The sequence below is a fragment of the Salarias fasciatus genome (assembly GCF_902148845.1).
Source record: "Salarias fasciatus chromosome 7 unlocalized genomic scaffold, fSalaFa1.1 super_scaffold_4, whole genome shotgun sequence".
Taxonomy (NCBI): Eukaryota; Metazoa; Chordata; class Actinopteri; order Blenniiformes; family Blenniidae; genus Salarias; species Salarias fasciatus.
Genome location: NW_021941229.1, coordinates 27,103,949 through 27,130,989, shown reverse-complemented (window position 1 = coordinate 27,130,989; position 27,041 = coordinate 27,103,949). Strand labels below are relative to the sequence as shown.

General features: G+C 47.8%; 1 protein-coding gene across 1 annotated transcript; it reads left to right on the top strand.

The window, feature by feature from the left end:
• The first annotated feature begins 1,210 nt into the window (after positions 1-1,210).
• On the top strand, positions 1,211-26,963 carry LOC115382614 (L-asparaginase 1-like). The gene is made up of 10 exons (XM_030084431.1): positions 1,211-1,595; positions 22,674-22,797; positions 23,660-23,771; positions 24,330-24,455; positions 24,526-24,609; positions 25,646-25,772; positions 25,850-25,962; positions 26,431-26,616; positions 26,683-26,796; positions 26,871-26,963. The coding sequence occupies exons 1-10, from the start codon at positions 1,211-1,213 to the stop codon at positions 26,961-26,963; spliced, it is 1,464 nt and encodes a 487-aa protein (XP_029940291.1).
• Positions 26,964-27,041: the final 78 nt, after the last annotated feature.

Below are 27,041 nucleotides of genomic sequence, written 5' to 3'. Positions count from 1 at the left end.
GACGAAATGTACACCACATGTTGACATCGGGAGGAGAACCAGACTAAAGTTCTGGAGGAGAACCAGAGTGAACTCTGGTGAAGATGATCCAGGATCCGATCCAGGATCTGATCCAGGTCGTTCCACACAGGAAGAGAGACAGAACTTAACAGACGCCACGATCCGCTCAGCTGATCAGAGCGACAGGGTTCTAGATCACTTCTTCCTGATGAAGAAGGAACTGATGAAGATCAGATGGAGTGAAACTTCTGGGCCACATTGTCATCTGGCTCTGCTAACTGCTAGCTGTTAGCTGTGTTCTAGCTGTACTGTTAGCAGTTTGCCGAAGTTCTCACTACATTGTTAATCTGCTATGTTCTAGCTGTATTGTTAGCTATTCTGCTATGTTCTAGCTGTAACTGTTCTGCTATGTTTTAGTTCAACCCAGTCTAATGGCAATTCATGCTATGAGTCGGGTAAATTAAACTATTAAATCACGTCCAGGAGCACAATTTGCACAGTTTTTTCGTGTCCCACACCTCTCTTTTTAAACTAATACATTTCAGTGAGAGTCGCCTGGTCACGCCGCCCTCACGATTTTTTTTTTCTTTTTTTCCCCCTTGTCCTGTTCGGCAGCTGGGGCGTGCAATATTGTATGATTGTAGCCTTTTACTATCTGAACAGATTTTAATGTTAGCAGCAGGACGAGACTGAGTCTCCTCCTGCTGCTGCCTTTATTTAAAGATGGCATCCGGCATGGCTGAGGACAGGACCGGGACGGAAACGCTCAGAGAGTAATTTCCAGTGTGGGGGGTGCTGTTCAGAGTAATTCGGTGGGTATTTTTGCTGTTTGGGTTTGCTTTTTCTGTTATGTTTTGTCTTGTTTTGAGAAGCAGCAGCATGAACGCTCAGTTAGGTTAGTGTTTTGGGTTTCTTGATTCTTCAGTTGTTTTGTTTTGACAGCACCTTTTGCCCACCTGGTTTGTGCCATTTTTCTTTAAGTACACAAATAAATGTTTTGTTTCTTTATCCATGTTGCAGGCATTTTCCCGGTACACAAAAGAAACAGGCAACTATCTGTGAATTTAAAATAATGGCTTCATTCGATCTCAATGCATTTTTGCGTAATCCTTCTCATGAGTACCTCCTGAGATGCTGAAAAGATGACTTAATGAAAATTGCAGATCATTTTGGTTTTTCTTATTCAAAGCAAATTCTAAAGAAAGACTTAATGGCATTGGTGGTGGACAAACTGGTGGAGCAGCTGGTGATCATGCCGTCAGTATCCTCAGAGCTGCTGGAGCTTCCTTGCGGCACCCTTGATGACAAGGGCGGCCATGATGTGGAAAGTACTCCTTCTGAGGAGGAGCAAGGAAAGCTGAGTGACCTGCCCAAGACCGAGCATGTTCCCTCTATGCCCAGGAGTGAGGAGTCACTGCGGGGAGCGCAGTTGAAACTCCAGCTCGCCCGTCTCAAAATGGAGGCGGAGGAGAAGGCTCAGGAGCGGGAGGCACGGATGCAGCTTGAGATAAAGCGGCTGGAAATTGAGGCTGACACGGCAGTGAGGATCCGTCAGCTGGAGCTGGCGCGATCTGGGCCCACGGCGCCGGGTGGCGGTGACGCCACAGGAGGATCCACTTCCTCTGCTCCCACCTTTGATGTGAGTAAGCATATTGCTTTAGTACCACCGTTTCGAGAATCAGAAGTCGATGCATATTTTTCAGCATTTGAACGCATCACTACTGCGCTGCGCTGGCCAGATGATGTTTGGTCTTTGCTGCCGCAGTGCAAAATTTATGGCAAGGCTTAAGATGCAGTTGCTGCTCTCAAAGTAGAGGACAGTTTAAATTACGAAAAAGTCAAAACTGCCATTCTACTTGTGTATGAATTGGTTCCAGAAGCATACAGGCAAAAATTCAGAAATCATAGAAAAGCCCTAGGCCAGTTTTACGTGGAGTTCAGTTCAGTTCAGTTCAGTTTATTCATTTGTCCCTTGGAGGGCGATTCAGTGTGCAGTAGGTTCACGTTCATACATAACATAAATATACAAGACAACATAAAAGCATAACAAACCTCGGTGCATAATCAGCTCCAGTACAAATAAAAAGATCAGCAAGGTGGATCCATAAAACCAAGCTGTGCGAAACATTCCAGACGGCAAACAAGAAATGACAAACCACTGTCAGCAAATGTGCAGTAGTTGCATAGTAAAGCATGGAGACTGGTGGACATGCTGTTACTTCCTCTTCTTCTCGGCATTTAAAGCGCGGATGGAGAGAGGCACAAAGGAGTTCGCAAGGGAAAAGGGAACCTTGTTTAATAAATGGTGTGACTCTTGTAAAGTTAATGATTATGAGTCTGCGGGAGATGCTATCGGTAGAGGAGTTTAAAAGGTGTCTGCCCAATCGTATTGTGGTGTATTTGAATGAACAAAAGGTTACCTCTCTGTCTGCTGCAGCTCTGTTGGCTGATGAATATGTACTTACGCACAAAACTGTACTCTGTTCTCAACCTGGTGTACCTGTGGTGGAAACCACTGTATCTGCTCAGCCTAAGAAGTCAGTAAAAGCTCCAAAGCAAGACAGAGAATGTTTCTATTGCCACAGACCCGGTCATGTCATCCCCAACTGTCTCACTCTGAAAAGGAAGTCACAGAATCAACAGGACACTTCAAAACCTATAGGGTTAATTAGAAAATCACAGAAAACTCAGAGAATCAGTGACTCACTTGATAAGTGTTTCAAACCCTTCACTTTCAGTGGTTTTGTGTCACTGACAGGAGATTCTGCAGATCTGCGTCCAGTGCGGATCCTTCGTGACACGGCTTGTTCTCAGTCTGTGATCCTGTCCTCAGTTCTGCCGTTCTGTGCCCAGTCCTCATGTGGTTATGATTCCCTGCTCCGTGGTGTGGAAATGGGTTATGCCCTTCGCCCTGTACATCGTGTGCACGTCCAGTCTGATCTTGTAACAGGTGACTTTCCGGTTGCCCTCTGCCCTGAGCTACCCATAGAGGGAGTTGACTTCCTTATGGGGAATGATATTGCTGGAGGGTAAGTGGTTCCTTCCTTGGAGGTGTTGCCCTCACCTCAGCGCAGTGAGGCATCCACGGGTCAAGATAAAACAGGTCGGTACCCTGCATGTGTGGTAACTCGGGCTCAGGCACGTAAGAGAAAATCGAAGGAAAATGTGGTTACTGAAGTGGATCTGGCTGATATATTTATGTCTGTTTCTCCTGAGCATGCTGAGATGGGAACGGGTAACTCCCAGTGCCGCCCTACCTCTGCGCAGACTGAGACGGATGTGCACAAGGGTGACATTTGCCAATTCCCAGTGGACCGTGCTCATCTTTGTGTCATATAGAAGGCTGACCCGACATTGGGAGCATGTTTTTCGAAGGTGGTGAGTGACAGCAATGAAAACAGTGAAAGAGTTTCCTTCCACATTGATGATGGTTTGTTGATGCGCAGGTGGTCCCCCTCTGTAGCCGCCGACAAGAGCTGGAGCCTGGTATCCCAAGTTGTAGTTCCTGCTGTTTGTTGACAACAGGTGTTATCTGTAGCACATGAAAGTGAGTGGTCGGGACATTTGGGCATCACAAAAACGTATCAACGTGTGTTGAAACATTTCTTCTGGCCAGGACTTAAAAAGGACGTCACAAACTTTTGCCGCAGCTGCCATGTGTGCCAAATAGCTGGAAAGCCAAATCAAGTTGTCCCTCCAGCACCATTGCAGCCTATCCCAGTGATCGAGGATCCGTTTGACCGTGTTATCATAGACTGTGTTGGCCCTTTGCCAAGAACGAAGAGTGGTAATCAGTACTTATTGACCATCATGTGTGCTGCCACTCGCTTTCCTGAAGTTGTGCCACTCCGTAAAATCACAGCAGCATCAGTGACAAAAACATTAACAAAGTTCTTTGCTGTTTTTGGGCTTCCACACACAGTTCAAACTGATCAGGGTGCAAACTTTCTATCAAAACTCTTCAAGCAGGTCATGCACACCCTTAACATCCGGCACTGTTTCGAGTGCTTACCACCCAGAATCACAGGGGGCTCTCGAGCGCTGGCATCAGACCCTCAAGTCCATGCTCCGGAAGTATTGCTTGGAAAGACACAAAAATTGGGATGAAGGGGTCCCGCTCGTGTTGTTTGCTGCTCATGAAGCTCAACTGGTGTTTGGTCACACCCCGCGAGGTCCAGTTAAGGCATTGCAGGAGAAGTTCCTAGACTTCAAACCGACTCCTAGGAAAAATCTGTTGAAGTACGTTAGTGAGTTCCGTGAACGGCTGCATAGCGCAAACGCTATTGCCAGACAATGCCTTGCGTCGTCACAGTTGGATATGAAGCGAAAGTTTGATCGTGGTGCTGTTCATCGTCAATTTCAGGTTGGAGACGAAGTGCTGGTTTTGCTACCTGTCCTCGGTTTGTCGTTGTCTGCGAAATTTTCTGGTCCATATAAAATATGTGATCGTGTTAGTGACACGGATTATGTGCTATACACTCCAGAAAGACGTCGTAAGATTCGTGTATGTCATGTAAACATGCTTAAGGGCTATGTCACTCGTGAAAGCCCTGTTTCAGGCCAAGCGTTGGTCATACAGGCATGCGATGAAAAAGATGAATAAGACCGCCAATCTACAGCTCCTCCAACAGCACGACTAGCAAACTCTGAGATGTTGCGAGTTTTACCATCTACTTTGGCACATCTGGCATCCGAACAGAGAGATGCACTGCTTGCAGTCGTGGCTCGGTTTCCTGAACTATTTAATGATGTTCCCTCACAGACTACGGTTCTCTCCCATGACATTGATGTGGGTAAAGCACGTCCCATCAAGCAACATGCATACCGCGTAAACTCTACCAAGCGCACGCTCATGAAACAAGAGGTAGAGTATTTGCTGCAGCACGGTTTTGCACAACCCAGTTCAAGTCCGTGGAGTTCCCCGTGTCTAATAGGAATGAAACCTGACGGGTCTGCTCATTTCATGACAGATTTTCAGAAAGTAAATGCTGTAACTGTTCCGGATGCTTATCCGTTACAGCGCATTGATGATTGCATCGACAATCTTGGCTCTGCAAAATTTATCACAAAGCTCGATCTATTAAAGGGGTATTGGCAAGTGCCACTGACTGAATGGGCCTCAAAGATTTCTGCGTTCGTGACCCCAGACCATTTCCTCGAGTACCGAGTCATGGCTTTTGGCATGGGCAACGCACCCACAACGTTCCAGCGACTTATTAACATAGTGTTGTCTGGACTAGGGAACTGTTGTGCTTATGTGGATGACCTCGTTCTCTATTCGAACTCGTGGGAGGAGCACATCGAACTACTTGGAAAGGTATTCAGCCGTCTTTCAGGTGCAAATCTCACCTTGAACTTGGCCAAGTGAGAGTTTGGCAAGGCCATCGTCACCTACCTCGGTAAACAGGTAGGAAGAGGGCAGGTGCGACCGATCGAAGCCAAAGTAACCGCCATCGTAGACTGCCCCGTGCCAAAGGACAGGAAAGAACTACGTAGTTTCCTTGGCATGGCTGGCTACTACCGTAGTTTCTGTACAAACTTTGCAACTGTGGCTCAACCTTTGACAAATCTGCTTAGCCCGAAGGTTGAGTTTACCTGGACTCCAGAGTGTCAGCATGCGTTTGAAAGTGTCAAGTCCCTACTAACCACTTCACCTGTGCTTGCTGTGCCTAACTTCAGCAAACCGTTCCAGCTGGAGGTGGATGCCAGTGGAGTGGGTGCTGGTGCTGTGCTGCTCCAGGCGGATGCAGATGGAGTCGACCATCCTGTAGCATATTTTTCTAAGAAGTTTAACTCTTATCAGTTAAACTATTCCACCATCGAAAAGGAAACACTTGCCTTGCTGTTCGCGCTCCAACACTTTGAAGTGTACCTCGGTTCTTGTGGTCTACCCATTGTTGTGTACACCGACCATAACCCTCTGGTTTTCCTGTCACGTATGTACAACCAGAATCAGCGCCTCATGAGGTGGGCTTTGTTGGTGCAGGATTACAAGCTTGAGATCCGCCACAAGAAGGGAAGTGAGAACGTTGTGGCTGATGCCTTGTCCAGGTTGTGGTAACTTTCACCTTCGGTTGCAAAATATGTGTTGTCTGTTCTGTATATGTCGGCATGGATGAACCTGCATTTTAAGGGGGGGGGGGGGGCTGTTACGACCCCCTTGGTCTGTGTTTCCCCTGCTGCTCTCCTCTCTGCTCTCCAGGTGTGCATCCCTCAGAGCATGCAAAGCAGGGTGTGCCACAGCTCATCCCTGAGTGGACCACCAGAGGTCTCCAGCTCCGCCCCTCGATCCTGCCATTGGTGCCTCACCACACCAATTAGGAGCCAGCAGGGATAAAAGGCCGGGAGCTGCATGCAGACTGGGGCAGACACCTGATAGGAATCACTTGTTAGTGCTGTGTGTGTAGAGAGTTGCTGTGTCAGGCTTTGGCTGGTAATTTCCAGTTTGGGGGGGTGCTGTTTCAGTGTAAGTCTGTGGGTATTTTGCTGTTTGGGTTTTCTGGTTCTGTAATGTTTTGTCTTATTTTGAGAAGCAGCAGTGTGAGTGCTCAGTTAATTTAGAGTTTTGGGTTTCTTAGTTCTTTAGTTGTTTTGTTTTGACAGCGCCTTTTGCCCACCTGGTTTGTGCCATTTTTCTTTCAGTACACAAATAAATGTTTTGTTTCTTTATCCATGTTGCGTCCCTTTTCCCTACGAGCCGGGTCATAACACAGGTACAGATGGAGCCCAAAAGGCTGTAGAAAAAGTTGGCCCAGGTCACAATTATTCTACTGGCTGTTGTTCAGTGGATGTTAAATCGGTGGCCCAGTTCCCTCTGGGTGCAGCCAGTAGACAGGTATGTAAGGAAGAGGAAGACCTCATCAATTGGCAGCAGTTTCTGTGGAGGTGAAATGTTTAATTAGTCTTTGCTCAAAGTAACCATGACATCTGTGTGTGAGAGAGTGTACATGTCAGAGTGAGTGAGCTAGCACATGTGTGGTCAGGATGGTGAATACTTACAGTTGGTCTTGTCAAAGGAGTTTCAGTAGTTGTGCTGCTGGCATAAGATTTCCTGGAACTGGTGACCCTCACCATTTTGGTGGTTGCTGCACTGATCAGGTTCCAGAATGCCATCAGGTGCTCGTATGAGGGGAATCTAACATTAGAATAAAAAAGGCAGAGAAAGACAAAAAGAGTTTTAAAACACTACAAATTAAAAACCAAAATCCAGTTCAGCTTATACATATAACATAGACAATTGATGCAATCACATAGGTCTAGAGTCAAATGTTGATCTTCCGTATATCAAATTATTATGTTTTAGATAACTCACCTGGTGTAAAATCGGATGTCCTCTGGACATGATGCAAACCGCTGTAGTCCAAATGAGCTTTGCAGATGGAGTGTTTGAAGTTGTTGTCTCAACATCTCAATTTCCTCACGCATCTTATCATAATGTTCCCGCTCCACACACACAGTGCTACTGGCTCCATAATCATGCTCCAAAAGCATTGGGACCATAGGTTCAGTCTCTTCTTCCAACGGAGCTGGAGACGGCCGAGTCTGCGCTGGTCGAGGGCAGCGCTCCCACACACTGGCCCGTGTCTTTTGTTGAAAATCATTCCATTCAAACAGAGATGGTGCAGCGCTGGCGATCAAAACTCGTCTCCCCTTGGCAGTTATATTAATTTTTGAGGGTTCGAAGTATCGGCTACATACTTTTGTATGTTTGGTTATTGTAAATCCCGTTCTTCGAATCCCTTGCAGCCACTGCGCACGAAGTCTGGTGTCTTTTGGGAAGCGGTGGAAGCTTATTTCGCTATTGTAGCGACTGGATGCGCTGCATAATGGTACACAGCATTGTTCACTGGAGCCACGTTGTGTTTGCTGGAGTTTAAAAACATCCCTTATGTTGTATTTCTTTCTTTTTGTCTGTTGCGGTTTCATTCTCGCGCCTAATGGCTTGAGTAGGAAGTAAACCGGAAACAAATCTGCCGGTCTCTGGGTCAAACGGAAGTACGTCACGAGACTTGTGCACGGAGTCAATACACACCCATTAGAAACTCCAAAAACCGGCTGGAGCACTCTCCATACTTGAAGGCTCAGAGTTTAAATTTGGTAAAATATATTGAAATGAGGTTTTTACATCTGCGTACAGGACAAAAATGACTACATTTTCAGAAGTTAATTATATCTCAATGTGAAAGAATGGCGAGGTATGGTGGAGTTGTTTGGGGCTGATTTTTCCGTGTTTTATGGGGTGAGTTTCATCCGGAATTAATGAGAAATAATTGCCGTTTTTTGGTCATTTTCTCGGTTGTTTTATTCTTTGCGTCTTGCCATAGGCAGGCACAAAGAATGACACTTTAAACAAAACAAATGGATAATTACAGGTTGATCAGTGTTAATGACAGCATGCCCTGACTTTCCAAAATAAAAGCCTAAAAATCCTTAAAAATGCAAGTCCTTTTATAATCAGAAATGAGTCAAGTTCATGAAAATTGATATTTAGGGAGTAGCAAGGCTCCTGGTGACCTGGGCTTCAGTCAGCAAGGTATGAGGACGGTCTCAGTCGTGGGCCGGTGGGTCGGCTCGGTCCTGACCAATGCTGCTTTCAGCTTTAATCAACACAACATCTTTAAAATTCCTACCATGTGATTTCCTGGATTGTTTTTTCACATTCTGTCTTTCACAAGTGTAGCTCTGATCAAGGTTACAGACCTGTACTGAACTGTGCTGACCTGCAGTGACCTTTACTGACCTTTACTGACCTATACTGACCTGTACACTGCAAAAACTGCACAAATTCAAAATCTTACCAAGTTCAAAAGTCTTGGTTTCAGCCAAAATGTCTCATCTCACTTGATTTAAGGTTCATTTAAGATACAGAGACTCATTTCTTGATTTAATGTTCTTATATCAAGATCTTTTTTAAGTAAAATTCACTTGCTGCATGGACACATAATTTCACTAGTTTTAAGAGTAATTTTCTTTAATTTAGTGTTGATATCTTGTATTTCGGTCATCCTGTTTTGCAGTGTACTCACCTGCAGTGGCTCTGGTTGACCCTCTCTGGTTCCTTCCTGGATCCTCGGCTGTCAGCAGGGTTGTGAAACGATTTGAGGAGATGAGACTTGTTTGTCTTAAAAGTATATTTGGGATTTGTAGGTGGAGTTGAGGCCCCGCCCTCCACCTGCTGGACTGCTTTGACCACTCTGTCTAAATTTGTCTGCAGTGAATTGAAAACGCGGACACCACTCGAGGCGGCTGAGGCCGGTTTGGTCAGGTTGATGTTGCAGGTTTGATTCCCCATCTGTCCACATGTCAGAGTGAGCTTCAACTCTATTTGAAATCTTTTCCCAGGCTTCTCTGAGAGTTCACACCACCAGCACTCACCTTTTGTGGGTCTAACTGTCTCGTCCTCCACCTCGGCCACTGCATCGGAGCAGTTTTCCTCAGTTTCGGTCGTCCCCCTCCCTTCTCTGCTGTTTGCAGGAGGCCGTGGTCTGTCTGTGGAAGCTGCCGGTGCTGGCTTGGGGTTAATCCACTCGTTGAGTTCAGCTGCATGGAGAGTGGCCTGGTGTGTTTCACCTGCCTCCCCAGTCTATATAATGTGACCCTGGATCATCACTCGAGGCTGGACTGTAGTATACACTCCGTCAGTTCACTCAGTTATTCTGACTTTAGCCACACATTCTGAAAGCCTTGAATTCACCTCAGTCCACCTCCGTGTAGTCCTCATCCGTCGTCAAGATGCCTGCTACCTTCAAGTCTCGGTGAAGTCTCCAGGGACCTTCTGTCACTATGCAATTTTCTTTTGTACATAAACCTTTATTTTTGTGTATAATTTATGTTCACATTTTTGGATGAAAAATAAATATGCTACTTAGACAGTACTTTTAGTATTTTTTTTTTAAAAACAAAAGTGTGAGTCTTGATATGCAATCTTTTAGGAGGTTAAATATGTTGATGTGCACTGACTGCTTTTTAGTCTACAACTAGACTAAAATGTCAACCACGTTTTGTTGGTCAAAATTAGACTAGTTTTGGTGTCCACAGATTAAGAAAAAGTAAAATGTTGAACTTTGAGTGACACGTTTTTCAAAGCTTTTTCCTGTCATGAAAACAAGGGAAAAATTGTTGTGATTGTGTCGACTCAAAGTGAAAAGACAAACTCAGTCTTTTGTAGAAAAAATTAAGAGACAAAAATATACATTTATTTTTATTTGATGTGTGTGTGCTGAGGTAGCAGAACGACTGGAGCTAAAGTTTATAAAGTACAAACTTCACTGAATAAAACTAGACTAAAATAGTTGGAATATAAACTGACTAAGAGTAAAATGCTCACACGTTTAGTCGACTAAAAGTAGACTAAAATAGTTATAATTTGTAGTGACTAAAAAAGGACTAAAATGTTTGCACTTTTATTTGACTAAAAGACTTAACAAAAACCAGATGAATGTGACTAAAACAAGACTAAAAATAAAAAAAAGAAGCTTGAAAAAGACGAAGACTAAAACAAAAATTGAAAATTGCTGACAAAATTAACACTGTCGTCCAGTGAGTGTTACCAACCTGCATAGCGCCTAAGAGCGTGTTCACGTACCCGTGAATACCCATCTTAGCATGATTTTAATTGTGTTCTTGTCTCTCCTCTTGGCAGGTGCTGGTGGATCCGGAGTGGCAGTGGTCCCCTGGTGCTGGTCTCTTCTTCACTTTTCTTTGCCGTGTCCCGGGTGCTGTGTGATTTTGGCTCCTCCCCCTTTGTGACCGCCGTCGTGGTCAGCCCCAGCCCTGTCCGGGCAGGCCTCAAGCCCGTTTATTCCAGAGTTAGTCTGATCATTTTAACTTTCGTGGTTTAATAAAATTTGTTTTAGTTTGAAATCACGTCCTCTGGTCTGGTCTTTATCATTGAGAGATAGGGAGTCGTTCACATGGTGGGGCAGGCCGCCGACAGGGGGGACAAACGCCTGGTTCACGGGACGCGCCGCCTCCGACGCGGAAGTGGGAAGCGCTGCACACCGACTGTCAGATCGGCGCAACTGTTAACCGATCTGACGGTTCATACAGGAGGCGCGGGGGACCGCGGCGTCCGTAGCGGCTCGCGCCGTGGACCGCGGCGCTCCGCTCCGCTCTATTTTCTCCGCGCGCCGCTCGCCGTGCACCGCCAGCTGTAAAGCTGGACAGCGCAGATCGCACCACACAGGAAGTCTGGAACGGAAAATATGAGAGAATCCGGTCAATTTTCAAATTAAAATGAAGTAAAATAACATAAATTATGTTGCTTTTTGGTTTTCCTTTTCAGATAAACACACACACGCACACGCACACACACACACACACACACACACACGCACACACACACACACACACACACAGGGAGAGAGGGCGACAGAGAGAGGCACCGCACGCTGCAGCGCTCCGCTCCGATCACTCCCTGATCACAGTGTGTGATTCTATCTGGTGTTCTTACGGCTGTTGGTGACTGATCTGAGCGGGGGGAGCTCTGCCTCTCTGAGGGCCACATTCTAGCTGGATCTGTTCTGGAGGGAGGCTGTTGATGCTCTCAAAATTATTTTTAAACAAGAAATTCCGCCGACCCCTGCAGTTGCACTACTGTTATGCCTGCAAGTGTAACGAAACAAGATGAAAATATTTATTGAATACATTATTAACCGCTGCATTAAAATGCATAACCATTAGATGGCTCAAACCTGAACCTCCATCTTACAATACATGGATTCAGAAAGTTTGGGATAGATATCAAATGGAGCAGACACCATTGTGATAAAGGATGTGACCCCACCCCATCAAACAGGAACCGGAGACAGACGCTTTAACTTTGTATTGTCCTTTGGTCCAGTCTTTCAGTTTCACTTTGACTTTCAAGTCAAAGTGAAAGTGAAATGGCAGAGCTGCAGTGTTCATAAAGCCGGGGAGAGATCTCTGCTTCCAGCACTGCAGCATCATGTCCTCCTCCTCCTCCTCCTCCTCCTCCTCCTCCTCCAGCCTGGACCCCGGCGCCCAGGCTCCAGTCCTGGTCCTCCACACCGGGGGAACCATCGGCATGAAGAAGGACGATAAAGGAGGTAGAGAACCTCACTGTTCTAGTACTGTTTAGGGGGGGGGGGAGGGGGGGGGGGGGGGGGGGGGGGGGAGGGGGGGGGGGGGGGGGGGGGGGGGGGCAAAGCTCCTTTCTGTTGTTCCGGGAGGGAGGGGGGGGCAGATTCAGCTCTGTGCTTGTTGTACTGTATGTTCTTCTTTTTTTTTTTTTTTTTTTACTTTGAAAAACCTGGACAGGACAAAAACTATGTGAAAGAGAAAGACTACAGAGCATCAGATGAAACACTGAACACTGGCATTATGAACAAGGCCAGAAGACAGATTTTCTTCTTCATTATTAAATGGCTGAAATGTTGTTAGAATTATTAGTTGGAATATAAAAGGTTCTGGGAGTCCTGCAAAGAGAGGGACAGTAAAGACTTAACTCAAACATAACTAGAATGTGGCCCTCAGAGAGGCAGAGCTCCCCCAGCTCAGATCAGTCACCAACAGCCGTAAGAACACCAGATATAATCACACACTGTGATCAGGGAGTGATCGGAGCAGAGTGCTCTCATCAGCGTGCGGTGCCTCTCTCTGTCGCCCTCTCTCCCTGTGTGTGTGTGTGTGTGTGTGTGTGTGTGTGTGTGTGTGTGTGTGTGTGTGTGTGTGTGTGTGTGTGTGTGTGTGTGTGTGTGTTGATCTGAAAAGGAAAACCGAATAGCAACATAATGACCTCCACCAGGAGGTTATGGAATCATGTGGGTTTGTTGGTTTGTTGGTTGGTTTGTTAGCAAGATCCCGGAAAAAGTAATGGACGGATTGCAATGAAACTTAGTGGAAAGGAGGGTCTTGGGCGAACTGACAATTGATTACATTTTGGTGATGATCCGGATCACCGTCTGGATCCAGGAATTTTTTAAAGATTCTTTATCATTGAGAGATAGGGAGTCGTTCACATGGTGGGGCAGGCCGCCGGCGGGGGGGACAAACGCCTGGTTCACGGGACGCGTCGCTTCTGATGCGGAAGTGGGAAGCGCCGCGCACCGACTGTCAGATCGGCGCAACTGTTAACCGATCTGACGGTTCATACAGGAGGCGCGGGGGACCGCGGCGTCCGTAGCGACTCACGCCGTGGACACCGTGGGTGTGTGTGTGTGTGTGTGTGTGTGTGTTTGATTGGGTGCGTATGTGCATGTGTCTGTTTGTGTGTGTGTCCATCTCTCTTGTGATTAGACCCAAGTGACCGTTGGACCAGCAACACCGTAACTAATCGTCATTTCATTTATGTTATTTTGAAAATTGACCGGATTCTCTTGCCTTTTCTGTTTCCGACTTCCTGTCTGGTCCGATCTGCTTGATCCAGCTTGACAACTGGCGCTCTCGCCGCTCGCAGCTCGCGTGAAAAATTGAGCGAAGCGGAGCGGGCGCTGCAGAGCGCGAGCGGCGCCCCCCTGCGCGCTGTGTGCGGCCGGTCAGATAGGTTAACATGGGAGGCGCTTCCGCGTCCAGTGCGTTCGGGCCGTACGTAAGTCATTTTTTTCCAAAAATGATTTTTTTGCCTAAATCATCTCCTCACGATGCTGGCCACCTCTGGTAATATTGCCTACATCCTCAGTTAAACAGATCATGCGATCCTGCCAGGCACGGTGAGCTATGCCGAGGCCAGAGGAAACTCTGATGGAGGCTCGCAGCGGTCCTGACTTGCAAATCGGTCATCTGACCGGGGCATAGGGGCAAAAGACTCATCGAACCATCTGGTATGGTTCCATCCGAAGCGTCCCTCGGGAATCTCAGACTCATGGTTTTATCTGGTAAAGTGAAAGGATTGACATATTCATAGCTCTAGTTTGTTAGCTAGAGTTTATACCTGACAGGGAAGAAGGTTTAAAATTGCCGAAGTCACAAAGGCATGAACAAAACGTGCCTAAGTCATTTAATTCTCTCATGTTGCTTGTTTGACTGACCTTGTTGTTTGTATGTCAATATGCATCTGTTGGAACAGCTGTTTTGATTAACATTGTTAGTAAATATATATTCAACCAATGGAATACTTTTTTGTGTTTCCTGAAAAATCTTAAAAAATGACTGAGGCGATTATTTTAAGAAGGCGTCGATATGCAGATATATGTTTGGTAAGTGCACGCGTTTCTAGATATATATGTCTATAGATCTGTGCCTGTAGCTTTATGTCTAGGTGAAGCCGGAGCTACGGAAGCCGCATTGTTGTTGTGACTGCCGATTGCAAAACAAAGACACCGCCACGCCCCCTAGCGGCTTGGCGGTGAAATTGCAGAGGAGGGCGTTCCCTTGACGCAGAAGCAGGATGTGTTCAGTGGCGTTGTAGGAACGACGTCGCTGCGACGGGGAAGCGTACTGAGGCCTTTATTCGCCCTTCTGTAGCCTAAAAGAGCCAGGAGACAGGGCTGTCCTCTTCCACCGCTGCTGCTCAGCGTCTCACTGGAACCACCGGCCGTCTTCACCAGATGTATTAAAGACTTTGCTATGTTCTGAAAAGAGGGTGTGACGTAGTCACGAGTAGTAGGAAGTGAATGTTTCCTGTTTTCCTGAGTGAGTTTGTCCGGTGTCGGTACCAGATGTGTCGATGACGTCACCGCTTCCTACGGCAAGTCCCCGGGGACAAACAACATATAGATCGCTAGACAGATCGCTAGATATTTGAAATGGAGATTTTTAAAGTTTAATATATATTTAGGGAGTGACACATCACAAGATTTTTTTAATTCTTATTTTTTTTTCGTAATGCAGTAGTTCTTGCACTTTTTAAATGAAGACACTGCCTCTGTAGGCAAAACCAATGGTTTAATTATAAAATACCAAATATTACCAGATATTTGTGATGAAAATTATAATGGTTAATATAATTCAAACAGTGACACATCTGTACATAACATCTGTTAAATTAATCAAATTATTTCATTCATAACCTATTGAGTAATAAAGAGATTTGTGACACTTAAGGTATTTGAGACACTGTAAAAAACATGGTACATCGTCTGAAGCTTCAATATCAATTGAATTTAAATATGTCCACAGTATTTGTCAAGTCACTAAGAATGATACAAACAAATCAACAGGATGTACAATAGTCCAGTGTTACTTATGTGTCAGCATGCTTTTACTGGCAGTTTCCTTAGCCATACCACTGAATTTATTTGACCTGCTGTCTTTCATATGGCCAGCACAGATCTTTACAGCATTCAGAGACTTATGGTAGCTGCAAATTAAAGTCAATTCTTTTGCAAGGCAAAGCAAGATAAGTTTATTTATACAGCATATTTCTGGCTTTGTTTTAATGCCATTCTTTTATTTAAAACATGCACCTTTTTAGTTAAAATATATCATCAAAAACAATGTCACAGTGCAAAGGACAAACCATATTGACATTTCAATTCAAAAAATCTGTAGAAAAAAAGCAAGAATTAATAACAAAAAATCTTCATAACAGGACTCAGAGAAAAAAAGACCACAAGCCCGATGGAACGGTTATTTTTTACACAAACTAATGGACGCCCGGTTGATAAACCCTTAATAACAAACTTCATAAAAGAATGTAACAGCCTGATAATGACACAGCCGAACCATCAGACACTGACAACAGTGTGAACAACAGGGTTAGCTCAGTAAGTTTCATAATTTAATGACTGATAACATTTCAGTCCAACCACATCAAACCTGGATTGGTGAAAATATCAATACAATTTTGGATATTAAGAAATAACAGTATTGTTCAAAAGTGAACCCCTCGATGTAACTGGAAGCAGTCAGGCAGACAGTGGGAGTCAGCTTCTGTTTTCAGTCCATTCTGGAGCAGACTATTACCTGTGTTAGACCGAAAATAATGCAAGTTAAAGTGCATGTTTAAGTAAGGCACCTTAGATCACACCATGGAAGCGTCTGCATGTTCACCAGGACTCCAGACAGCAGCAGCTCCTCCCTGCACAAGCTGTTTAACAACACAGTCATTTCCATATTTTTGCTCCACTGTAAATTTATGTTTAAGACAGCAGGACTGCAACAAAGTGACCCTGCTCTGTCACAGGCTTTAAGGGTCACATCATTTCCAATCCTCTTTACAAAATTCTATGGATTTCTCACAAGTTTTCATTTATATATTAGTTGCTGGATCTATCTTGTACTGAATTTTAAGGCTACTGAGACCTAAATATTACTGTTGTATTCACTACACCAGCACAATAAAGTATAAATCTTACCTTAAAGGTGGAATACAACATTTTCTCGAAAAGACGAAGCCCCACGTCTGTTACTCACTTTTTGAACAACGCCATGCTCCAGACCATCCGCCCGGCTCTCCTGCTTCTCCCAGGAAACGCGGAAGTGTACGAGCGCGATCTCCTCTTCTCCGGCGTGCACGGCTCTGTACAGTTTCTGCGATCCGCCTCGCTCATAAATAAAGCTTTTTTTCCCCGAAACAGCTACAGTTTCATTATGTCAGACTCGCCATCGGTAAGTACGAGCTCAGAAGCTCACGGCTACAGAAACACTCTGAATGCGCAAAAGGGAGAAGCTGATTGGGCGCAAGCACGGAGAACCGCCTTACGAAAGCAGCTCGTCAGAATGATTGACAAACAGACCCACCAATTATTTAGGTGATCCACCCGGAAATCAAAATGTTGTATTACACCTTTAAGTACAGCCTGACGCTCACCACAGTGGGCAGTGGCTGTGCTTTAACAGCTGAGTTTTCATTTTTCCCAGCTATCTAAAAAAACAGATATTGGCTGAAGTGTAGAATAACTATAGCACTTATTTGGCATACTTGTGTCAACTGCAATGAAAGCAGGGCTGCAACGACATATTTTTCTGTTAATCTATTTTTTCCCAGCACAATTTCACATTGACAGAGGCAAAAAGTAATTTGAAGTCAACATAGACATGAAACCAAAAAGAGCTGCAAACCTCACAATTATATTGCACATTTCATACACAAAACATTTGTGCTACACACAGGAAAAAAAACAAAAACATAACGTTTTTTCCCACAGTGGTGGGAATGACGGATCGCTCTTCACCGGTATCAAAACGAACGCTGTATTTTTACAACCAATCATACTGTCAATCATAATGTGATACGTCATTAAACCCAATCAGAATGTGACACGTCATCGGCAGGCGCAGCCCCGGACAGATTTGGCAGCCCGGACACATCTGGTACCTACACCGGCGTTCGCTGTCCTTACCTTCTGAAGTCTCCATCCGATGTTCATCTTAGTCACGGCGTGTTAAGTCATTGACGAGAAGTAAGCTGTCCTGTTTCTGTTTCATATTTTCCATTGTTGATTGTAATTATGTTCCTTACGAGTTGATTAGCATCAAAGCTGTCCAGTGGTTGAGTATGGCGTCTCTTCCTCAGTTATCCCAGCTGATTATCTCCCTTTAAGTGTTTGTGTGGGTCCATATTTTCCATATTTTGTATATTCTAAGTAGTTTAATGTTTTCCGTTGGGAGTCGCGGCCATAACGAGCATCTGTGGGCGGATATCAGCGGCGTGCGCGCCACCCCATGTTATGTTCCTTCTTTGGCCACAGGGTGGCACCATTACAACATTTATGTTATTTGAGCCATTTGGTTTAGGGAGATTACCTGAATAGTGAGTCTGTCAGGTGTTTAAAAGCATCTGGTTATGTTAACATTTACTATTCTGATTTGGTGCTTGTTGTGTGTATTATTATGTGAATACATGCTCATGGGAGCAGATTTATGAGGATTTATGTTCTTATATGTTTATTTTGTTACAAATTGAGTCTGTTACATTCATTTGGATTTATGTTTGTTTCAGACTGTTACAACACTGCCTGTGAACCGCTATAAATGGACTGACCCTCACAGTCCAACAAAGGAACATCGGCCTCATTCCTGTATCCTGACCGATACACCATCTTGTTTATTGCATAATCCTGAACGAACTGGTTTGCCTAGTCCTCACCTCAACATTGGTCCTTCGAGCCGGATGCAGTATTCAAGATGGAGCCAGACCCTCACTGTGATGTGAGGCCTAGACGACAAATTCACCGCCCTGTCAGGTTTGAAGACTATGAGATGAGTTTTGGCAGATATCCTGAGAGAGACCCACCACAGTGGAACCTATCACCTGCTGTCTCAGAGAGAAGCATCAACCTGCCTCATGGAAACCCGGTCCGGATGACCTCCTTCCATGCACCTAGACCACTCTCCACAACCTTGGATGGGAATGCTGCTCGTAGTGAAACTCCTCAGCCATCCCCAAGCAACCACCTCAGTAGAGATACAGGATGGGTCCCACCTCCAGAACTCACTCGTATGTTTTCAGACTCCCATTCCCACGTAGGATTCAGAGCCCTCCAAGAGGAGAACGCCCGGCTGCTCCAGTCACATCGAGACCTTCATGAAGGCATACAGGAGCTTAACAGGGCACGACGAGAAGTCAAAGCACTAATGGAGGAGGTCCACTCCCTGAGAACAGGTATGAGCCAGTCGGCTACCTCCCAACACTACAACCATCACCCTCCCCCAGTCAGCATGGCGGGAACTAGTGCAGGTGCCACTGCTGCAACACCAAATCCAGGAGATGATGAAGAGTGGCCTGACCCTCCACCATGGCCAGGACCAGATGAAGAGCTACATGAAAGCCTGAGTAACCTTACAGTAGGTGGACAGCAGTTCATCCAAAGCCAGCAATACCACCCTGTTCCTGATGCTGCATACCCAACCACCAAACCTCACTTTACAGCTCCACCTCAAACTCAGGCTTACTACCCTAATCAACCGGCCCAGCCCCCTTCGCGCCCTCCTCCCACCTACACCAGCCCAACATATGTGGCTCCTGTGCAAACCCACTCTGCCCTGCCTTCCCCCAGCGCGGTCCCTCAGATGCAGGCCCCTAGGCACATGGTGACTCCTCCCCCTCCAAGTGAACCCGTATATAGGGGTCCTCAGCCCACCATTCCTAAATTCATTCACCCTGATCCCTCAGAATTTGCCAGGCTACGTATAGCACTCGAGAACCTACTCCCACCTACTGCCACCGAACTCTTCAAGTACCACATACTTGTTGATCACCTGAGACTGGATGAGGCCAGACTTATTGCTGATGCTTACCTGAACTCACCGACCCCTTACACCGACACCATGATGCCTCTCCACGACAAGTTCGGGCAACCTCACCAGTTCGCCCTGAAGAAAATAGCAGGTGTCTTAGATGGCCCAGAAATAAAGCGCGGCAATGCAGCAGCATTCCAAAGATTCGCCCTTCAGATACAATCGCTGGTGGGTCTGCTGCAAACCCTGGGGCCCGAGGGCCACGTCGAACTGAACTGTGGCTCCCATGTGGCTCGATTGCTGAGCAAACTCCCCCCAGAGCAGAGAGCCAACTTCCGCCGTGACAAGTTCAAACAAACTGGGGCCACCTACACGCTCAACGATTTCTCTGATTGGCTTCGCTACAAGTCATGGTGTCAGGGCTTCGACAGTCAGCAGGTTGAGAAGGGTGGAAGGGAGAGGCAGTATGCAAAGACCGAAAGTTATCCTGGTCGACAAACAGTGACTGTCCTGCATGGTGCCAAGGAAACCTCAGAACCTGCACACCCACCATACAAAGGAGATCCTGCTAAGAAGAAAGGCGGAAGCAAAACCTACTGTGCCTATTGTGAGAGCACCGAGCATCACTTCAGTCAGTGCGCTGAGGTGACCAAACTTTCCAAAGAGCAACTAAAGGAATGGCTTAAAGTCAACAAAAGGTGCTGGCATTGCGCCAGATCCCATCAGGCTGCTCAGTGCACATTAAAGAAACCCTGCAACCTCTGTCAGGGAAAACACCTCAGAGCCCTTCATGAGATAAATGCACGACCTGGAAGCAGTGCCATCAATGTGGCAGCCCAAGAAGAGAGTTGCTTAACAAGCTCCGCCTCTGACACCCTCTACTTGGATCAACCTGGAACAGGGAACCGTGTTATGTTAAAGGTTGTTCCAGTTCTTGTGCACTATGAGAATCGGACCCTGAACACCTTTGCGGTTTTGGATGATGGATCCGAGAGAACCATGCTCCTCTCCACAGCAGCAAAGTCCCTCAGCATGAAAGGCGTTCCTGAAAACCTGCCTCTTCGTACCGTCCGTCAAGATATCCAGGTACTTAATGGACACACTGTGTCTTTCAGCATCTCCTCAACGACGAAACCTCAGATGGTCCACAAGATCAATGGAGCCTTCACAGCTGGTCGTCTCAACTTAGCCCATCACACCTATCCTGTTGAACAACTTCGGAGGAAGTTCAAGCACCTGTGTGGCATCCCCATCCGGCTTGAAAGGAAGCCCAGCCATTGCTTCTCATCGGTTCTGACCAACCCCATCTGATCACCCCCATAGAGCCAGTGAGATTAGGTGCACCTAGTAGCCCAGCCGCCATCCACACCAAGCTTGGGTGGACTCTGCAAGGCCCTAGTCAGTTCATGGGGCGGCTAACCCACACACCTCTGTGCCCGTTTACCTCATCCCCACCCCAGCTGGATGAGTTGTATAAGCATGTCGAAAGACTCTGGCAAGTGGAGATGATACCTCACAGATCTGAAAAGGAGGTGACCAGATCGAAGCAGGACAAGCAGGCTGTCGCACTCCTCGAAGCCAAGACGGTCCGCACAATGGTTGATAGAGTCCTCAGATACGCCACGCCACTGCACAGAGTACTGCTTTATGCAGACGACACACTCATTCTGCTGAAAGATCCAAATCACTCAACGCCTCACAATACCACGCTACGCTAATGTATCCGGATACAGGATGAACTGAACAAAGCCCCAACAAGGCCAGTACCTGGGATTAGATAGGGGGATAAGATATCAGGTGGACTCCAAATGGACTGAAATATTTAGGAATTAAAATATGCAGGAGGTGGAAGAAATGCCACATTTAACCTTTCATCCAGTTTTAAAACAGATGGAAATTAATTTGGACAAATGGAATAAAATAAGGCTGACCTTGTGGGGAAGAGTAACTGTAATCAGAATACTGGTCTCACCTCAGTTCAACTGTCCCCTGATGATGCTGCCAGTTACAGCGTCCCCCGACATTTTTAATCAATGTTACGCACTGATCAAGGAGTTTCTCTGGGAAGAGAAAAGGTAAAGCTGTGTTTACCCAGGACCAGGGAGGACTGGCCTCACCTCGTACGGTACCTTACCTGACCCACCAGGGACCAGGGAGGACTGGCCTTACCTAGTACTGTATCTTACCTGACCCACCAGGGAACAGGGAGGGCTGGCCTGACCCGACCCAAGACTGCACTACATCTCCTTTGACATGGAAGAACTTGCCAAACATTGGACTGGACAATATAACTTAGACTGGGCCGTTATAGAAGAATCTCTATCCTTCCCTTTTCCACCCATAGAACTCCTCTCTCAAACTCCAGGTGAAACCCATGACCTCTGACCCTGTCATGTGACATTCAAAGGAAGTTTGGATGAAGATACACAACATACTTAAAGGTGCATTAAGGAGTTTTTCAACCTTAAAAATACTTATTTTGCACCATAAATATGTTCCACATTTTTAATGATGTGTACAATGTGCCCTGACAGATTCATTACAAGTACCGGAGGACCCAAACTGAAATCATTAAAGAGAAATACTGAAATATAAAAATGTGTCAACAAATACATTTATGTGCTAATAAATCATACAATTTTTTTTTCAACAAGAAAATCTATAAAATGTGACTGAAAATGTATTTATTTTGTCATTTTCATTTCAGTCTATTTATTTACTTATTTGGTGTTTGTGAAATTTATTTCCTCATTAATTCTGATGCCTGTATTTATTTCCACTTGTATTTATTTATTTATGTGTTGCTGAGTTGATATGTAAATGAGGGGGCGGTGCTTCAGGGCGTGTCTTGGGTGTCAGCTCCTCACCAATTGGCCAATCAACTTTAACATGTTCTCCACCCACAGATCCACTCTGCACGTCTGCTTCTCCTCCGAGAATCCTCCTGCGTCACCAGCCTCCTCCTCCACCTCCTCCACCTCCTCCCTCCTCCAGCATCCTCCTCCACCTCCTCCTCCCTCCTCCGTCGCCTCCTCCAGCCTCCACCTCCTGCGTCACCAGCCTCCTCCTCCACTCCACTCTCCACCATCACCATCTCTGACAGCTCCTCCATCACCTCCTCCAGCATCCTTCTCCTCCAGTCCTTCCACCTCCACTTCCTCCACCGTCAGCTCCTCCGTTACCTGCTCCAGTAGCCTCCACCTCCACCTCCTCCCTCCTCCATCACGTCCTCCTCAGGACAGCTCGTCCTCTGCTACGCCTCCTCTGTTCCACACTGCTAGCTGTTAGCCTGCTGTAGTGGTCCATGGTGCTAACAGCTAGCACACTGCGAGCAGCTCCACAGAGCCACCAGACCAGGAACCGGTCCAGAAAAGCTCTCAGTCACCAGACCTCAGTCTCTCTGTGAGGATTGTGTGTCTCGGTGTGTTGAAGACGATGAGCTGTGTTTGGTTCCTCTGGGCCTCGGCTCCAGGACCTGAACCGTCAGTCAAACGTCCCGCTGGGCTTCAGCAGAGGACTGAAGCTGATGGTTCCTCCACGGTTCTCTTCTAGAACTCCTCCAGACTCAGTCCCCCCTGTGTCTTGTCCCTCAGGTCTCGTCCCCGTCCCCGGCCTGCTCCTGAAGTTCCTGCGTTCGCTTCCCATCCTGCACGACCAGGACTATGCTGAGAAGCACCGCCTGCGTGAGCGCTACGGGGATCAAACCCTGGTTCTGCCGTGAGTCCACTGAGCCTCTGCTCCGCTGACGAAGCTCCTGCCGCTGCTCTGCTTCATGTTCCACTGAAACCTCGTCTTTGCTCTAGACCTGGAACCGTCTCTCAGATGTGAAGAACGCTTGGTGGGCGATCACATGATCCAGCATGTTGTTGTTGGTCATGTTGTGTTTTTAGCTGTGGAGCTGATTGATAGAGCAGACAGTGGACTGTGGTCCGACTGGGGACTCCATGGTTCTACTGGGGACTCCATGGTTCTACTGGGGACTCCATGGTTCTACTGGGGACTCCGTGGTTCTACTGGGGACTCCGTGGTTCTACTGGGGACTCCATGGTTCTACTGGGGACTCCGTGGTTCTAGTGGGGACTCCGTGGTTCTACTGGGGACTCCGTGGTTCTAGTGGGGACTCCGTGGTTCTACTGGGGACTCCATGGTTCTACTGGGGACTCCGTGGTTCTACTGGGGACTCCGTGGTTCAAGTGGGGACTCCGTGGTTCTACTGGGGACTCCGTGGTTCTACTGGCGACTCCATGGTTCTACTGGGGACTCCGTGGTTCTAGTGGGGACTCCGTGGTTCTACTGGGGACTCCATGGTTCTACTGGGGGACACAGACACAGGAACAGGGTGTAGTTTTCCCGTTGGTCCACTAGTTGGTGCTGTTTGAAAATAAAACTCCACATCAAGACAGTCAGCTTTCAGCTTCCTGCTCTTCTGACAATCAGCTTCATCCGGCGGAGTTTCAGGAACATGAAGCATCAGATCATCGTCCTGTCTCTGTTCTCGCTTTCTGTCCTCCTGCTGTGAACGTCCCACATGCAAAGACAGAGACATGTCCCTTCACGTCTCTTCTTCTCCTTCATTCAGTGAGAGTGCTGAGAGGAAGAGGGTGGTCTACACCATCGATGAGTACAACCCTCTGCTGGACTCCTCCAACATGACCCCCGAGGACTGGGTCAAGATCGGGACCGACATCGAGGTGCTTCATCCTTTCCCTGAGATCCATGTGTTGAGAGAAGGAACCGCTCCGGAAATATGACGTTCTCTGACACGTTCCAGTGTTTGAGGCTCTAAAGGTTCCTGGAGAAAAGTTTCATAACTTGGGGGAAATTCACAGTAACTAGAAAACAGCTCAACAGCGCCACCTGCATCACGAATCACATCCAGCTACCAAACCCAGAACACACGAGTACCATCACAAGACGGACATGAAGGTCTGGTAGAGCCAGAACCAGAACTCAGCAGGAAGTCCGTCTTTTGACTGACGTGTTCTCCAGCGATGGTTTGTTTCTGTTCTTTGGTTTTCTGGTGAAACAAGCTTCAAATCATGAATTTTGGTTTTTTGATTCCAACTTTCAAACCAGAAACGGGAGACGAGCCGCTCCTGGTTTTCGTCTCCGGACATCAAACCAGAAAACTGAGTCGTCTCGTTTGTGGTTTCTGGATTTCCCCAATCAGAAGGGAACTGGAACGGCCGGAAGGTCCCGGAACCTGAAACCATCCACTGCATGTCCTCGTCCTTTTCTCTGTCCTCCAGAAAAACTACGAGACGTACGCAGGATTCGTGGTCCTTCACGGTACCGACACCATGGCCTACACGGCGTCCGCCCTGTCCTTCCTGTGTGAACACCTGCGGAAACCGGTGGTGGTCACCGGCGCCCAGGTGAGCCGCCGTCTCGCCGCTCCGTCCTTGTCTGGTCTTGACGGAGCTGAAGACATCTTTCTGTCTTCAGGTGCCGATCTACGAGTTGAGGAACGACGGCAGAGACAACCTGCTGGGGGCGCTGCTGCTCGCCGGACAGTTTGACATTCCTGAGGTGAGACGAGGACGTCACCACGCTGATTCTCCAGGCCACTCTCACACCAGGACAGTCCGGGACTCGGTTCAGGTTTTGGTTTTCTGAGATCAGACCAAACTCCTGGACTACGTCACGTCGTTACACCAGCTGAGCACCTGGAGGCGCTGTGGCCGAAACCAGCACTGAGCAGAGAGGAAGTAAAGCCCGATGAGGAAGAAACCGGCTCTTTGACCGGTCTAGACCGGAAGTGGAAGTCCCCCTAGTGGCCGGCTAGCAGCTAGGAGCTAGTGGCTAGCAGCTAGGAGCTAGTGGCTAGCAGCTAGGAGCTAGTGGCTAGCAGCTAGGAGCTAGTGGCTAGCAGCTAGGAACTAGTGGCTAGCAGCTAGGAGCTAGTGGCTAGCAGCTAGGAGCTAGTGGCTAGGAGCTAGTGGCTAGCAGCTAGGAGCTAGTGGCTAGCAGCTAGGAGCTAGTGGCTAGGCGCTAGGAGCTAGTGGCTAGGCGCTAGGAGCTAGTGGCTAGCAGCTAGGAGCTAGTGGCTAGCAGCTAGGAGCTAGTGGCTAGGAGCTAGGAGCTAGTGGCTAGCAGCTAGGAGCTAGTGGCTAGCAGCTAGCTAAGACATGCTGAGCATCAATCAATGAGCCGCTGCTCTTCCTCCAAACTCCTCGTCCGACCAGCAGACATTTTAACTATCTTTGTGTTTCACGGAACTACTCTGGTGGGCGGGGCTAGCTCATCACTACTTCCTGGTTCCTGGAGTTGGTCCCCACTTCCTGGTTCCAGAGCCAATCACATAAGAACTCCCAAAGTTGCCAGATTCTGTGTGTTCTATGTCTGCTCCATTGGTGCGATGCCCCTCGCCTGTCTAAACTCACTGAACTGTGGGGCGTCTCTCTCGGGGGGTATTTGGTGATGAAATTTTACTTATTGCACCGTTAAGGAACATGTCCTCTGAGCCGTCACTTCACCATCCTGAGGAACCTTTCCAGGACAGGAAGAACCTTGTGGACTTTCTTTCTGGTCCAGTCTGAAGATGTTCTCTCTGCCTGGTTCTCAGGTCTCCCTGTATTTCTACAACAAGCTCTACCGAGGGAACTGCTCCACCAAGGTGGATGCTGAGAGCTTCGATGCCTTCTGCTCCCCGAACCTGGTTCCTCTGGCCTCCACTGAGGCCCACATCAAAGGTCGGTCGCAGAGCTCCTGTCTGCTGACCAGAAACTCTGAGCTGTCTTCTAGCCTGTCCTCTCCGTCTCTCCTCCAGTCAACACGGACATCCTGTGGAAGGACAAATCCACGGACAAGTTCCAGGTCAGCAGACACCTGAGCCGGAACATCGGCCTGCTCCGACTGTTCCCGGGAATCACTGCCGCCACGGTGAGTCCCAGCTTCATGGAACCAGCCGGTTCCTCCAGTCAGACGTTACTCTGAGACCCACAGAGAGCCGGACCGCTCCCTGGAGCAGGAGAACCTTCAGACGGAACCGGAAAGGTTCTCTCTGGTGTATCGCAGAGCGAATGTGAATCAGATGAAAGGATGAATCCTGGAAGGTCAGAAGGGGGCGTGTTCTGAAGGAGAGATGAGGATCTGAGAGAATGAAGTGATGAATGAGATCCTCATGGATCCATAATGCTGGAGACCAATGAGACACCTGGAGAAGAGAACCACCTGGAGTGGTGAAGAACCGGTTAGCGAGTGGTGTTCTCCGTAGCGACTCCACCAGAGGACGGTCTGGCGTCTTCTGTGTTCTGGTGTCTTCAGGGGTGTGTTCTCTGAAGGGACCGTTGGCAGAACCTCGCGGTGAGTTCCGGGCTGTGGAGAACCGAACCGTGTCTTGTGGTCCAGGTGAAGGCGTTCCTGCACCAGGACCTGCAGGGGGTGGTCCTGGAGACCTACGGCAGCGGGAACGCCCCCGATAAAGACCAGGACCTGCTGCAGGCGCTGAAGAAGGCCACGGACAACGGCGTCATCGTCGTCAACTGTACGCAGTGTCTGCGAGGAACCGTGTCCATGACCTACGCCACCGGACAGGTACTGCTGCCGCGGCGCCGCCTCCGTCAGGATCCACAGGAACCCGGTCGGTTCTGTCTCTTCCAGGCGCTGATGGACGCCGGCGTGATCTCTGGAGGGGACATGACTCCGGAGGCCGCTCTGACCAAACTGTCCTACCTGCTGGGGAAGACGGGCCTGGACACCAAGACCAGGAGGACGGTCTGTGTCTCTGTTGAGGACAGAAGAGCAGCAGGGTTCTGCTGGGTCTGACCTTCAGAGTGTGTTCCTTCCAGATGATGGAGGAGAACCTGCGAGGCGAGAAACACACCGACCTGCCCGGAGGTCTGAAGGTCTCTGCAGGTCGGCGTCCCGGACGAGAGGAATGAGGCTCGTCTCCTGACGGCAGTCGGTCCCGTCACGTCCAGAGACCTCCCCTGTGTCCTCGGTTCCGGTTCTGAAGGAGC